General features: G+C 32.2%; 2 protein-coding genes across 2 annotated transcripts in view; one reads left to right on the top strand and one right to left on the bottom strand.

Moving 5' to 3' along the window:
* Positions 1-1,093, top strand: part of LOC129226919 (serine/threonine-protein kinase/endoribonuclease IRE1-like) — a 75,259-nt gene extending 74,166 nt beyond the window's left edge. The window contains 1 exon segment of the mRNA XM_054861548.1: positions 548-1,093. Coding sequence (XP_054717523.1) covers positions 548-1,093 — 546 coding nt within the window.
* An 11,849-nt stretch (positions 1,094-12,942) lies between these two features.
* The window catches only part of LOC129226062 (calcium-binding protein E63-1-like), a 260,650-nt gene continuing 259,985 nt past the window's right edge, over positions 12,943-13,607 (bottom strand). The window contains exon 6 of the mRNA XM_054860643.1: positions 12,943-13,176. Coding sequence (XP_054716618.1) covers positions 13,154-13,176 — 23 coding nt within the window. The 3' untranslated portion in view covers positions 12,943-13,153. The remainder of the gene's footprint in view (positions 13,177-13,607) is intronic.

Raw genomic sequence — 13,607 nt, 5'->3', positions numbered from 1 at the left:
AAGTTTTTATTGCTGTTTAAGGAATTATTTAACAAGAATATCGAAATTAAATATGTTGGTATAACAGGAATTATTCTAGCAAGAAAAATTAGTTTACTTAGGGTAAAGAAAGTAGTAGAAGAAAAAACAGAAAAATGACATTGTTCAACTTATTTGTAGTATTAATTTTTAAAAGCAAAAATTATAGTTTGGAATGGTTTTCTGAAAAATACGTTGTATATTTTAACATGCTTTAATTTCAATATTCAATGCTGATGCATTGTTCAAAGTGTTAAGTTTCTGGATAATAATTTGTGTTTTAGTCCTTTTGGAATTCTGTGCAGTTCTTACTTTAATGCATTGAATCTAACTTTTTTTAAAAATGACTTTTTATTATTTTAATCAATTTATGTCTTGCTTTTATTATTTAAATAAATAATTTATCATTTCTAAAATTGAAATGAATCCAGTTTAGTCAATTAAAAAATAATTATTTGAAATTTATTGCCATTCATAAAAATTATAATCGAACCTTACATTTTAAATTCTTGCTTTTGTTACTTTCCAGAAACATCACTATCGTGAACTTCCAGTTGAGTTACAAGAATCCTTAGGACAAATTCCAGATCAATTTGTATATTATTTCATTTCACGCTTTCCGAAGCTTTTACTTCATTCTTATCTAGCTATGCAAATATGTAAACATGAGCACTTATTTTTGAAATATTATGACACAAACACCACATTGCCTTTGTTAGAGTTAAGACAAAATTCACCCTACCCACCGTGGTACCTAAAAAGGTTTTCAAGAGCAAGTTTGTGTAATGGTCAAATAAAGAACAATAATAAGCATGATATTGAGTGTGTAGCAGAAGATAATAGTGATGTAGTACACAAAAATGTTGAAACATCTTTTGTTGATGATAAGAGTCTAGAAGCAGAGGTTTTAATTTTAGACAAATCATCTGTGGAAGAAGTTAAAACTTGCAACGTAAATGAACTAGCTGAAGATCAAATAGAGATTGAAAGAAGCCTCAACAATATTCACACACCACACAAGTCGTTAAAGCAGAAGAAAAAAATTAAGAAAAGGCACAAAGTTGTTAATGAATAACAAATAAACTTTTAACTGTGATAAGTTATGAGGTTGAAGTGTGAATATTTTTTAAATGCTTAGAAGTGTGAAGACAAGATGATTTTTTAAAAAAGTTTTTTTCCCCCTCATAAGTTATCATCACTTCATGTTGTATATATCTGTTATCATTTTAACAAATACTGATTTTTTGATTTTTTTTAAATCACACAATCGACTAGATTCTCTTATATAATGTCTTTGTTATATTTTTCATAACTATTTTTAAATTTATCTAAATTTTGTTAGTAATGATTTTAATATTTTATTACATTAATTATTAGAAACATTTATTTTTTGGTGAAATCTATTGTTCCTATAAATGTTGTACTTCAAACACTTTTTAAAAAGTAACATAAATGAATTTAAAGGATTAATTTTCTCCAGGTGATTTATTTATTGATGGCTCCAATGGATTTTGGCACAACTTTGTTATTATAATTGCATGCATGCCAAATCTGTCTCTCATAACTTCAACTCAAATATTCTAAATTTTGAACACTAAAGAAACGCTACAGTATCCCAGTGAATATCAAAACATTTGTTATACTGTCAATTTTTGTGCTGCTAAATGTTCTTCACAAAATCAAATAATATTTAGCGTTTACTCCTTACATTATTCATTTTGAAAAACTAGCATTTCTTTTTAATCATTATCTATTGTTGCATACTGTTCATTAAAAATCGGCTATTCAGCGTTTTGAGTATATTTCTTAAATTCTTCAATTAAGAAAATTTGCATTTATTCCCGTCATTATAGTTTTTGTCTTGTATAATGTTGAACATATTCTGACACACTGAAAAGAGGAAGTATATTATACAATGCTGTTATTTTGTTGTTAAATTCAAATTTCATGTCTTAATGGCTTAAAACAATAACAAAAAGAAAAGAAAAGTCAACTTTTAAATGCACAAGTAGCAATAAAATTGTATACATGTGTTTCCCTTGACATGTGAACCCTTTTTTTCTTGCCGACGTCTTTCAAGTATAAAATTTTCCTGACTAATAAAAGGTGTAGGTGAAGGCCAGGGTTAACCCATTCCATGATCAGCCCGAAACCCCTTAACGCGCATGCCTCAGATAACGAACGGAGTTGCTTTTTGCTACGTTGTAAGAGCGCTTTTCTCCCCATTTTGCTCTTGGGATTTTAATGTTGTTTTTGCTGTTCAGCTTGCATTCGAAAATCGCTTCGCTTTATTAGTTTTTTGGCACTGAATTAAACAGCGCAATAAAATACAAGGTTGCTAATATGTGCTGAAATATTTATTAAATTTACACAGTACATAACGGGAAAATAATAAACAATAGAGGATAGGACGAAAAGCAATTATTTTTATAACACTAATTATTTTATTGATTTATTTTTCTTTTTGCTTTTATCTCAGTATATCATTTTTTTCTTTTTATACACTTAAGAAATCAAAACTGTTAAATGTAAGATGATCTACCTTTCAAAAGGACTCAACAAAACATTCTTCAAACAATTGACTGATCGATCCAACCTGTGATTTGAATGGACAAAAACGCTTTAACTGTGGGAATGATTTTCTAAGCGGATAAAAAGTATTCTTCGGTACCTTTTGATACATTGTGACCCTTCAAAACGACCAATAGACACAGAGACATCTCTTTGCTTTTTGGTTCTTTTATCGTAATTGCGATGACTTTTAAATCCCTTCTGAGTGTCCAGATATCAGTTGCTCAAGCGTGGGAAGTATTTTAAAGGTAAATGATCACAAAAGATCAAAACTTGCGGCTAATCCCCTATTTCCCTAAAGGATACTTTTGTTCATGCAACTAAAAGCCCCCAGCTGAGAGAGGAATAACAGAGCGGTCCTGGGAGCATTGTGAGAGAGGTCGATTCCCTAAGGAGGTGTCCCCCTTGGTGTCTTGTGGTCAACCCTTCCACATTATTTTCTTACAACAAAACAGTTTGAATCAGAAAGGAATTTCAAAGCAAGCTTTACTGCTTGTATTTGAGAACATGTCTTCAGAAGAAGAAAAAAAGAAAATCTTGCTTGAAATCGAGTCGGATTATTTTTCTTATTTTAAAACATATTTGGATAAATTTTAGTTAGTTTCATAGGATTATTTACTAATTAAGGCAACTTGATTATTGAAAAGAAACCAAATATTTTATTTCTATTTTTAAAATCTCATAAAAGAAGGTGCATTTGGAGCTATTTTAAAACAATAAATAAAATCTGAAAAAGAAAGGGAGAAAAGGAATGTTTCGTTTCGTATGAGTAAAGCGAAAAGAACTCAAGATATTATCATTTCATTTGTACTGTAGTATATATTTTATGTTTTGCATGGTCAACTATTATGTATAATCAATGCGGTCGTCATAATTTTTTTTTTGTGAAATTAAAAATATTCAAAACTGTATCACTAAAAATCCATCAAAGGATGCCGCAGATATAAAAAGTTAAAATTTAAGTTTGAAAATATCACGATTTAAAAATAAATAAATAATAAAAAATAGTAATAGTATACAAATAAATAAAAAGCGTAGTAAAACACATGATAATTTAAAAAAAATACTCGTACAAAATTAAGATGTGTAAGATAATTTTAAAAAAATGTTGTGTAAAATAAATTATAAAATTTGAGGATTATGAACAATTTAGTGAAGGTTGCTTGTGTAAGAAGGTGGATTTTTGATAACAAGAAAAAAAAAAATTCTGTTTATTTGCTTTATTCAGGCATAGAAATATTGTTAAATGTGTAAGGAAATATTTTCACACTTGTTCATCAGGAGTTCAAATGCTAGAATGCTAAGAAACAAAGCTTCCACGAAAAGATAAAAATATAATGCCTGATTATTTGAAGCATTATACGTGTCCCATCCAGGAGTACTTGAAAGGTTAATATCTTAGTAAAATAAAATAAATAAAAACAAATTTCGTGAAATACTATAAATTACATCCCTTTTGTCTAAGGAGAAGAGCTAGATTACCGCTCCCCTAAAAGCACCAGAACCCAACAGAGAAGCGCAATAACAGGGTTCTCCCCTGGAAAGATCGTCGACACATATTCGGCCGAGGCAAAAACTGCTAGAAACGCCGTGACAACACAGGTTCATAAGGCAGTTAGGAACCATTTTCTTGCGACGAGCCTAAATCGGTCGGGGCACTATTAACACAAACTGCACGGCCGATCCTGTATCGGCCGGGGCAAAGAAAGGGTTAATTAACTTTGTGTTTGGTGCTTGGTTTATGATTTTGATTATATACTTATCAATTTTTATCGTTCACGAGAGTAATTTATTTAAAACAGGTATGGATGATAATAATATTTTTTATCTATTTATTAAAAACAAAAATGACTCTTTAAATTTTTGTTAACTTTGTCAAAAAGGGTGATTTAGAAACAGAAAGATGTTTGTAGTGTGACATAGTATTTTGTAATGTAATATTTTATGTTTTCTACTGTTTAATAATTATTTTGTTCTTGTTAACTTGAATTACATTTTTGATTCATGATTAACAGTAATGCAAGCACTCAAATGCTTACAGTTGGTTGATGAATGTACTTGTCTCCCGATTAGCGCCAGTCTTTCCTTTATCGTGTCATATCATAATACTTCATTTATGATAAAGAATGTCAAACTTTGTTTTTCATTTTTAAAGTTTAAAAAAGCATTTAGTGCAAAGTTAACCAGGGAAAAAATGTACTTAGTAAACTAAAATGATCATATAAAAAGAGTACTCATCCAAAATTACTTAGAAGATGTTTTTTGCTTTTTGTGTTTGCTTTTTATTATTATTTGTCTTTTTGTGAGACTTTTGTGTCCACTTCATGGTCTTGGCATTCGTGTTCGGATAGAGGCCACTTTAAAACCAAATAAAAGAAAAAACCATAAACGCATGTCGACTTTTTTCTGAAGCGTTGTTGTCTTTTAGCAATTTTAAAATTCCAACATGCTGAAAACAAAATTTTAACTTAAAGCTTGTGCCAACTATGGAAGCCTTGATTTGCTACTGTTTTTACCGCCCTCCCCATTTCCTATGAATTCCATGTTTTCAACTATTCTGCAAAAAGCTAACAATGGTGAGGCAGACTAGAATACTATTGACTAGAGGGATGTTACATCATGTTCTGTTTTGGGCCGTGGTAGCCCGATCAGTAGAGTGTCGGATTCGGGGCCGGAGGGTCCTGAGTTCGAACCTCGATGGTCGAAGATCCACCGTCGTCATTAAAGGGGACTGGGCGATGTTAAATATGTTCGTGTTCTCAATGTCCTCCAAGTGAAACGATACCTCTGGGGGTGCTAGCACCACGTAGCTATTAGCTCCTGGACTAGTTCTAAATTCTCATTAACTGTACGATCCGGTGATGATGCTGCCATCTATCGGTATAAAAAATAATGGAGGCAAGGCACTTAGTATGCAGTCCTCGACATAAATACAGTTGTAGTCAGTTGTGACTCGGAATCGGAAATCGGAAATGTTCTGTTTTAGTTTCTATATTCTTTTCTCCCAATAAGCACAAAAATCCTTACAAATTTTTACAGAGAAATAATATTTTGCAATCAGAAACTGTGAAGAAATTTTTTCATAGCAACTGCAGTTGTTATTGTTGTCTTGTGACGGCCAGGCTGGTAGTTTTGAGGGGTGTGCTGTTTCAATTTTCCAACTGTGCCGTAATTTGGTGTGAAGTCCGACTTCTACAGTACACACATGCCATAAGGACCCGTTTATAGAGTAAGCAACAGGGCTGCGGAGTCGGAAGAAAAATACCCGACTCTGACAACTCCAGGATTTTGAAACATCTGACTCTGATTCCAATTTTTTTGTTTATTTTTATTTTTTGTTCAACCCCTCCCCCCTCCTCATAGGAAGGGGGAAAATTCTTAACAGAGATTGATATATAATGACATTTTCGCATTGTATTTTATTGTAAGCCTAAGACGCATATAAAGTTAGAAATTCAATTTGAAAATCAGACTATCCAATAATTGCAATTTCTAAAATGAGATTACTTAAAAATCCCATTTTTTAAAAAATCAAAACGATTGATTTGCTCCCCTTTAATGTTTAATGTTGATCAAGTCCTGTGCTTTCAATTTCTGAAAACACAGAGAAGAGTGACAGAAAGAATTTTGAGAGGAAAAAAAAAACTTTTTTGTTAAGTCAGAAAACTTCTTGAGAGGGGTGGTCCTCCCCCTTCCCAGGGGACACCCATCTGGTGGGTTACACTTCAACTTAATTTCAGAGTTTATAAAAATACTTTAATTCTAAAAAATTTCCCCGACAATAAATCTTAAAAGTTCATCTTAAAAATTTCAACAAAAATGTTGCACTATATTGCGAAGAGAGGTCGGGTACATGTATGTCTGGAGTAAATTTTACACAAAATGCAGTGGTATACAGCTTTGTATGAATAGCTTTTACTATACCTACATTTCTTGGCTCAAATTTTAATTTTGTAGGCAGCTTCAGAATTTACCTTAATATGAAGTTTTTAGGATATTAACTACAATTACTGAGTGTTGTAACGAATAAATCATGTACTAATTCTATTTTGCACTTTTCAGTGATAACTAAGCTTTCTTAGAAAAGTCTTTAGATATAAAAAAAAAACATTTATATTTTATCGGATCTTTTGGATTTGTGCTTTTGTGCTAACACTTATTTGAATTTAGCAAGCACCCTCAGAAGTTTCCCGACTTGCTCAAGTGATACATACATTCCTTTTACTATTTTATAACTGAGATTGAGGTAAAAAATATATTATTATTTTTATTTGAAAGGTTATTAGAAAATTTTAGGCAACAAAACTGTTTGCTGACAGTTGCCGTCAATTAAATAAAGTTAGAAGATAAGCAAACGAGTAGATGGCGTAGGTAGTTGTTACAGAAAGTTCAATAACAATCAAGCCAGCTGGTTATTTCAATGACAGTTATTTTGTTAGACATTAGACAGTTATTTAGTAGGCTTTTTTACATGCAATAAATTTAATTGGTAGTCGGTTTTTTAAAGAATGCAAGGCGAGTCTGGAAATTGAAGAAAAAAAGGGAAACCCGGAGTCAGAGTCTGCATGTTTTCGAACGACTCCCACTCCGACTCCATGACCCTGAAATCAGTCCGACTCAGACTCCACAGCCCTGTTAAGCAACACTTCATAGGTGAACAACACATTCACATTAAGAAAGAACAAGGACAGGAGAGAGAAGGTACATCCATGCCCAAGCCGGGATTCAAACCCAGAACCTCCCCAGACAGCAACTGCAGTACACCAACTGTTTTAATTGTTTGTTGTCATTACGTAATATTATGCAATTGCTGAATTCCATTCATTAATCCCTTTATATTTTGGAAATATTATCTTTGTGGTCAACAATTGTATTATAATATCGACAGATGGAAAGCCATTTTTAAAACCTTGCTTTTGTTTCATTAATTAATCAACAATCAACTACCACTTTTTAGCATGCACCAGTCTGTCACATCTGATAGGGGAAAAAATGCTTTCTTGGAACTATATTTTTGAAAATCATCCTGTATATTTCATTTTACCTAACTTATTCAGAAGTACTGGGTGGTTGTACTTCAATATTGTGATCAAATCTTTTGAGTCAATTTGGTCAATATGTTATATGACTTTTTTTTTAAAAAATAAGTTTTATACCTGGTGTTAATTTTGCATTGTTTATATTGTAACTGTTATTCTGATGCAAATTTTGCACAGTGATAAAATATTTACAATTTAATGAAACGTGTGAATAATAATTGTTGTTGTTGTGGTCTTGTGCCATCTAAGCTTGCATTTTGGGGTGTACTGCTTCACTTTTTCTACTGTACCCTAATTTTGTATGAAGTCTGACTTCCATAGTACACACATGCTATAAGGACCCATTTATAGGGTAGGCAACCATTCACAGCATAGCAACACATTCACACAAAGAAAGAACAAGGACAGGAGAGAGAAAGTACATCCATGCCCGAGCGAGGATTCAAACCCAGAACCTCCCCATCTGCAGTCAGACTTCTTTAACCACTAGACAAGGCAGTCAACATGTCAATGATTAAAACAAATTTTTACTGTTTGGATTGAACTGCTTTGAGTAGAGATATTTTAAAGCAATGTTAAATGTAAGAATAACACCTATTTCCTTCATTTCTGATATTGTTGTTAAACTGTAACCAGTTTATAAACCAGGGGCGCCGTCTTGCAAAAATTATTGGGGGGGGGGGGCGGACATCACCGGGGGCTTAGGCTGTTAAGTAATCCCTCCGAGGTCCCCCACCCCAAATAAAGGTCAGATTTTTGTACCTTGAAAATGCTATATTTTCTAGTGTGTATAATTTTAACAAATAAACAGTATGTGATACGGCATTTTCAAAGTAAAAGAATCTAAAAATTGGTTTTCAAATTTTCTGGTTCAACTTTTCAAATTTTATCACTTGTCTTAGTAGGAGATTTTTTTGCTCTATTTTATGGGGAGCCGTGCAGTGCCGTAGCTAAGCATTGATATTATAAGGTAGGAAGGACACTTGACTTGAATGGAAAAGGTACTCCCAGAGACTCCGACTTTTAAAAAAATGGGGGGGGGGGGGGGACCGGGGAAAATTTTCTGAATTTGAGATGAAAAATAGTGAGTTTTAAAGTTTTTTTAAGTATTTTAAAGTCATATAATCAACATTAGAACCCCAAAAACTCGACAAGCCTGACACATATTTTTTTGCTTTGAAAAAAGAAAAAATAAATACAAACACGCACAGTATTTTCGTAAAAAGGTAATTTAATTTACGCATGTTTTTTTTTAAGTACAGTTGTTTTTTCATTAGTTATACCGGCTAACATATTCAAGTGTTAACGCAGTCTCTCAATGTCTAGGTTATTTTTGAAAACTCAATTGATTTTTCAAAATTAGTTTCACCTCTGCTTAATAAAAGCAAGCACTCTTGTTCAACTGCAATGATCTGTGTGAGTCCAGTTGATGTAAACCGTCCAATAATGCAAGATTGCACCATTTCACAAACCTCAATGTAAAGTGCCTTTGGGATTTTGAAAGCGTGCAGTAACACAATTTTAAACACAATTCCCAAAAGTATTCAAAACTATCACGCCTCCCATTTAATATACAAATCAAACCCCCATATATTTTTTCCAGATCAGCAACACTTAGATGAGCTTGCCGCAGCGCTGCCCACCGGCAACAGATTTGACGCGTAAGTTCGCGTACTGGGACAAATTCTAAGTGTACTTGCAGCACCATAACACCATCATTATTCACACTACTCGTTTTCAGTTAACCTGCTTACTGCCGTAAGAATTATTTGTTTTAACTCATTACTGAATGTATTTTACAAGGCAAACTATCTTCAAACAAGGAAAATAAAAGATAAATTTATGAGTTTAGAAAACATAATATAACTAATACTTTTCTTGATTTATTGGGGGGGGGGGGGCTCTGCCCCCTGAAAAATATTTTTGAGGGGGCTCGGGCCCCCTCAGGCCCCATGGAGTCGGCGCCACTGTTATAAACCATGTAGAAACACAAAACTCATTATAAATTGTTCTGGCAACAAGCAAAACATTGGGAAACTACTATAATAAGCGATATTCTGCAAATATGGAATATATGTCTTAGAAATATATGTTCTATATTATGGGATTGAGAGGGATACTTTATATTTGTACTCAGAGACTGACTACCTTGTGCAATCATATTTGGCTAAACATATCAATCACTAAGTATCTCCAACCACATGAATAGTGCTACAATGAAAGAAAACAATTAAATAGGCAGCAATCAAAAGAGCATATTGAAACTTTTTTTTGAGGCATAAATTGTTTCGATTATTGAGATACAAAGTCTTGGAGTCTGCCAAAATTTTAAGAAAAGTCGCCAAATTTAAAGACATTAAAGGTACGACCCGACAATAATAACCAACACACAGGGGGAAAAATTTATGCAACCACAAACATGCTTCACTGTATTCTTTCAATTGCTCTTTATTAAGATTTTTTTCATTATTATACTATTGTTTGGTTTCCTGGTAAAGATTGGAACTATACTTGTAAAGGACTAAATAACATTCCGAAACCACTAGGACGGGATCATAATTATTTCAATGATCAACATTCATACTTAGACTAAAATTCCTGCACCGTCCATGGTACGAGATTGTGTTTTACCACCTTTTGCCAATAGGTAGCCTAATACAATCAGAATCAACTTAGTACATAAAAATTGATGTTAATGATACAGTCAAGGTTATTCAATCGACAAAATTGCTTTTTTAAATAGAATCAATGTTAATTTTTAGTATCTTCACATAAAATTAGCTTTTGTAGGCTGTCCTTTCATCCATAAGCTCACTTATTTTGCATTGAAAAAAAGGGTTCCTTGTAACCCTGAAACGTATATGCAGTAATCTGCAATTTTTGTGCAGTTAAACGTTGTTTTATCTTATTTCACTTTTCAAGCACAAATGTGTTTATTCAATTTAATCTTCTCATAATTTGGCAGCAAAGAATAATCGCCAAACAACTTTTTTAGTGTGTATTTTTGTGTATCAAGTTTCTCTTGTTCTGACACCTTTGACCTTATATTTTGTTCAAAAAAGAGATGTGTAGATTTTTGCGAAGATGAGATTTGAACAATACATCGTGCAATCTATTGTTATAATATTAGAGTTTATTTTTAAAAATGACTTTAACAAATGTAACTGTTATGGAGAAATTTTATTGTTGTGGAAAAAGAATTTACTTATTTATATGAACAACTTTATTTTTATTACAACATAATTTTTAAATGTTTCATAATAGATTTTTTCCAGAATATTTTTTCCAGCATTTACACGATTAGTGAATGTATTTCTGTACTTAAAAATTTCTCCAGAATATGACTAAAAATTGGAGAAAACATGTATGTAATGATTTGCTTCAGTTATTATTATAGTTGCAGTTTATCTTTTCAAGAAATTCTTAGAAGTATGTTTCACCTTGGAAAATTGTTTGTATGAAAATCTTGTGCTTTTTCTCGTTTCATTTTTCATATCTTTATACTTAAAAGATATTGCAATACATTGTACAAAGCCTATTTGTTTTTGACTTATTTGTTTTACTATAAGATATATTTTTGTTTTATTTTCTTAAATGTTGGATGTTAAAGGTATTTTCTATGCACAAATGAGAAAAAATAAATTTTTAAAAAACTAATTTTTTTGTAATAATTTATAAGCTCCATTGAAAGTGAAGGGTTTGTTTATCTCCTGCAACCCTTGTTTTAAACCTTCTTTCACGTTTTCTAAAAAAATTTACCAGACAATAGACTTGAAACATATTCTCACTATGTTAAAATTTGAAGTAAAAAAAAATCTTCAGATTTTTGTGAGAGGAGTAATTATCCCTCCCAGAAACCGCCACCCAATTATTGATTATCAGGTTAGTTTTTAGAAGTTTTTGAAACTTGATCGAGAGTTTATAAATCTGGTGCAGGATAGTGGGGTAAAATGGTTCTATCATTAATTCTTTTTAAGAAGCTGCGATTTGTTGTAAGTGTGAAAATTGCATTCAATGACTCAAATTTTAATACAATGCCTTACAAAAGCCATCTGTGTGTATGAGTATGCTCCAGCTGTCCTTAATTGACAGTGCTCATGTGAACATCAGGGCATTATTTGTTGTTGCAGTCAAGCATAGTGGATGAAGCTTAAGATCCAGCTTTTATCAGTCCGCAGCTGGTGTTAGAGGTCATACAACCTCTGTTCTCTATTAGTATGTGCTAGCCACCTGACTTCGACACGTAGCACAATCCGCTCCTGGTGGGTTGATGTACAACTCTTATTCCAAAGTACTAAAGTACAGCGCCTTTACTTTGATAATTAATGTCAAAATACGACAGGCGCTGTACTTCCTTTGGCTTCTTTTAGCGCACCTTATAATTAAACCCATAGCTCGAAAATTTTATTGCCCGAAATGCCCGGGGCATGAAAAAATTCCAATTGGGCAAGAATCTTTCATAGGCTCGGTTGGGCAGGTAATTATTATATTTTTTAAATTAAGTATTGATAATCTTAATGACTTATGTACTATTTATTTTAACGTTTTTTTTTAATGTTTTATATTGAAATAGTTCTTGATTCAGATATAAAGCTGTTAAATTAATTTTTGCTATATGACAAACTCAATATTTTTATTGTTATACAATAAAAAAACTGGGCATGTAAAATTTCATTTGGGCATGTATTTTTTTTTTTTTTTTTTTGAAAAACATGCCTGGCAGGGCATGTAAAATTTTAAAGATTTTTTTAGCACTGACTAAACCATTAACTTGAGCTATTTAATAACTTCCGCTTTATACAGAATAAAAGGGAGAAATAATGAGCGCAGGATAACGTCGCCTTGAGAACGAATAACTTTGGCTCTGCGAGTCTGCTTAGCTCTCTGCAGAATGATGAGAAAAAGTGTTCTGAAAGAAGAAACAAGAGGAGAAAATATTAGTTCAAAACGATTAAAAGCCTAACGTCTCTGCTAATTAAAGCCTCACAGCTATGCCACATAGCTAAACTTGTAGCCAAGAAAATTACGAATTGGTTCGATGCTCAGTTTGTTGTTCACCAGGAGTAGCGATGACATACATACAAAGATACACAGTTTTTAATACGATGGAAGATAGGTGTTGAGTTACTGCGGTGTGTTTGTTTTTATAATAGTTTATAATGAAAGTGAGCTGAATGTTTTTTCCTTGGGCATTTACGACTGTTTCCAAAATGGGCAAGGAAAGTTCAGTGAATGAAATCTTTTTGTGAACAAATAAACTCTTATAATGTTTCAAACATATATTTGAAATTGAAATAATGAAATTATGCATACATTTATAATTTAAAAGAGTATACATAGAGGATTTAGATGTTCATATATACACCTAAGAATTCAAACTTAATATAATACAATACATTCCTCCACCAAATGCTTAAGTCCACGCACAACATTCATTTACATGGCTAGCGAGGAATCACGAGACATGCTGAAACATCAGAAATATGGATTATGGTTGTAGGGTGAATGTTCTTCAAAACAGTGAATCACAACAGCATATGGACAAATTCTGAAAAATAAAGCTTATGTTAGTTGTATTTTGACATTAATTATTAAAGCTAATTCATAAAATACATTTTTGTAAAATTTCAATTTGATTTGAACATAGTTTCGGAATTCGAAGAAGGAAAACAATAATGGATGCAAGATCAAATTCATGATTTTATAGTTATTGTATCTACATATTAGTTTTCGGCATTTAAGGTAAAATTTTGATCACCCTCTATTAAAAACAAAATTTTTAAGCATTTGGAGGGATAGGTAGTAGTGATCAAATTTTTAAAGAAAGAAATAAGTACAGTGAAACCTGTGTAAGTTGACCACTTACGGTGAGCTACTTCAGTGGTCAACTTAAACAGGTGGTCAACTTGCAAAGGTTGATTCATATGATAAGCGCTAATTCCGCGCCTGGTCAACGTGGTCAACTTAGACAGGTGGTCA

The sequence above is a fragment of the Uloborus diversus genome, chromosome 7 (assembly GCF_026930045.1).
Source record: "Uloborus diversus isolate 005 chromosome 7, Udiv.v.3.1, whole genome shotgun sequence".
NCBI lineage: Eukaryota > Metazoa > Arthropoda > Arachnida > Araneae > Uloboridae > Uloborus > Uloborus diversus.
The sequence above is the reverse complement of the archived record's forward strand: the minus strand, read 5'-3'. Positions and strand labels throughout refer to the sequence as shown.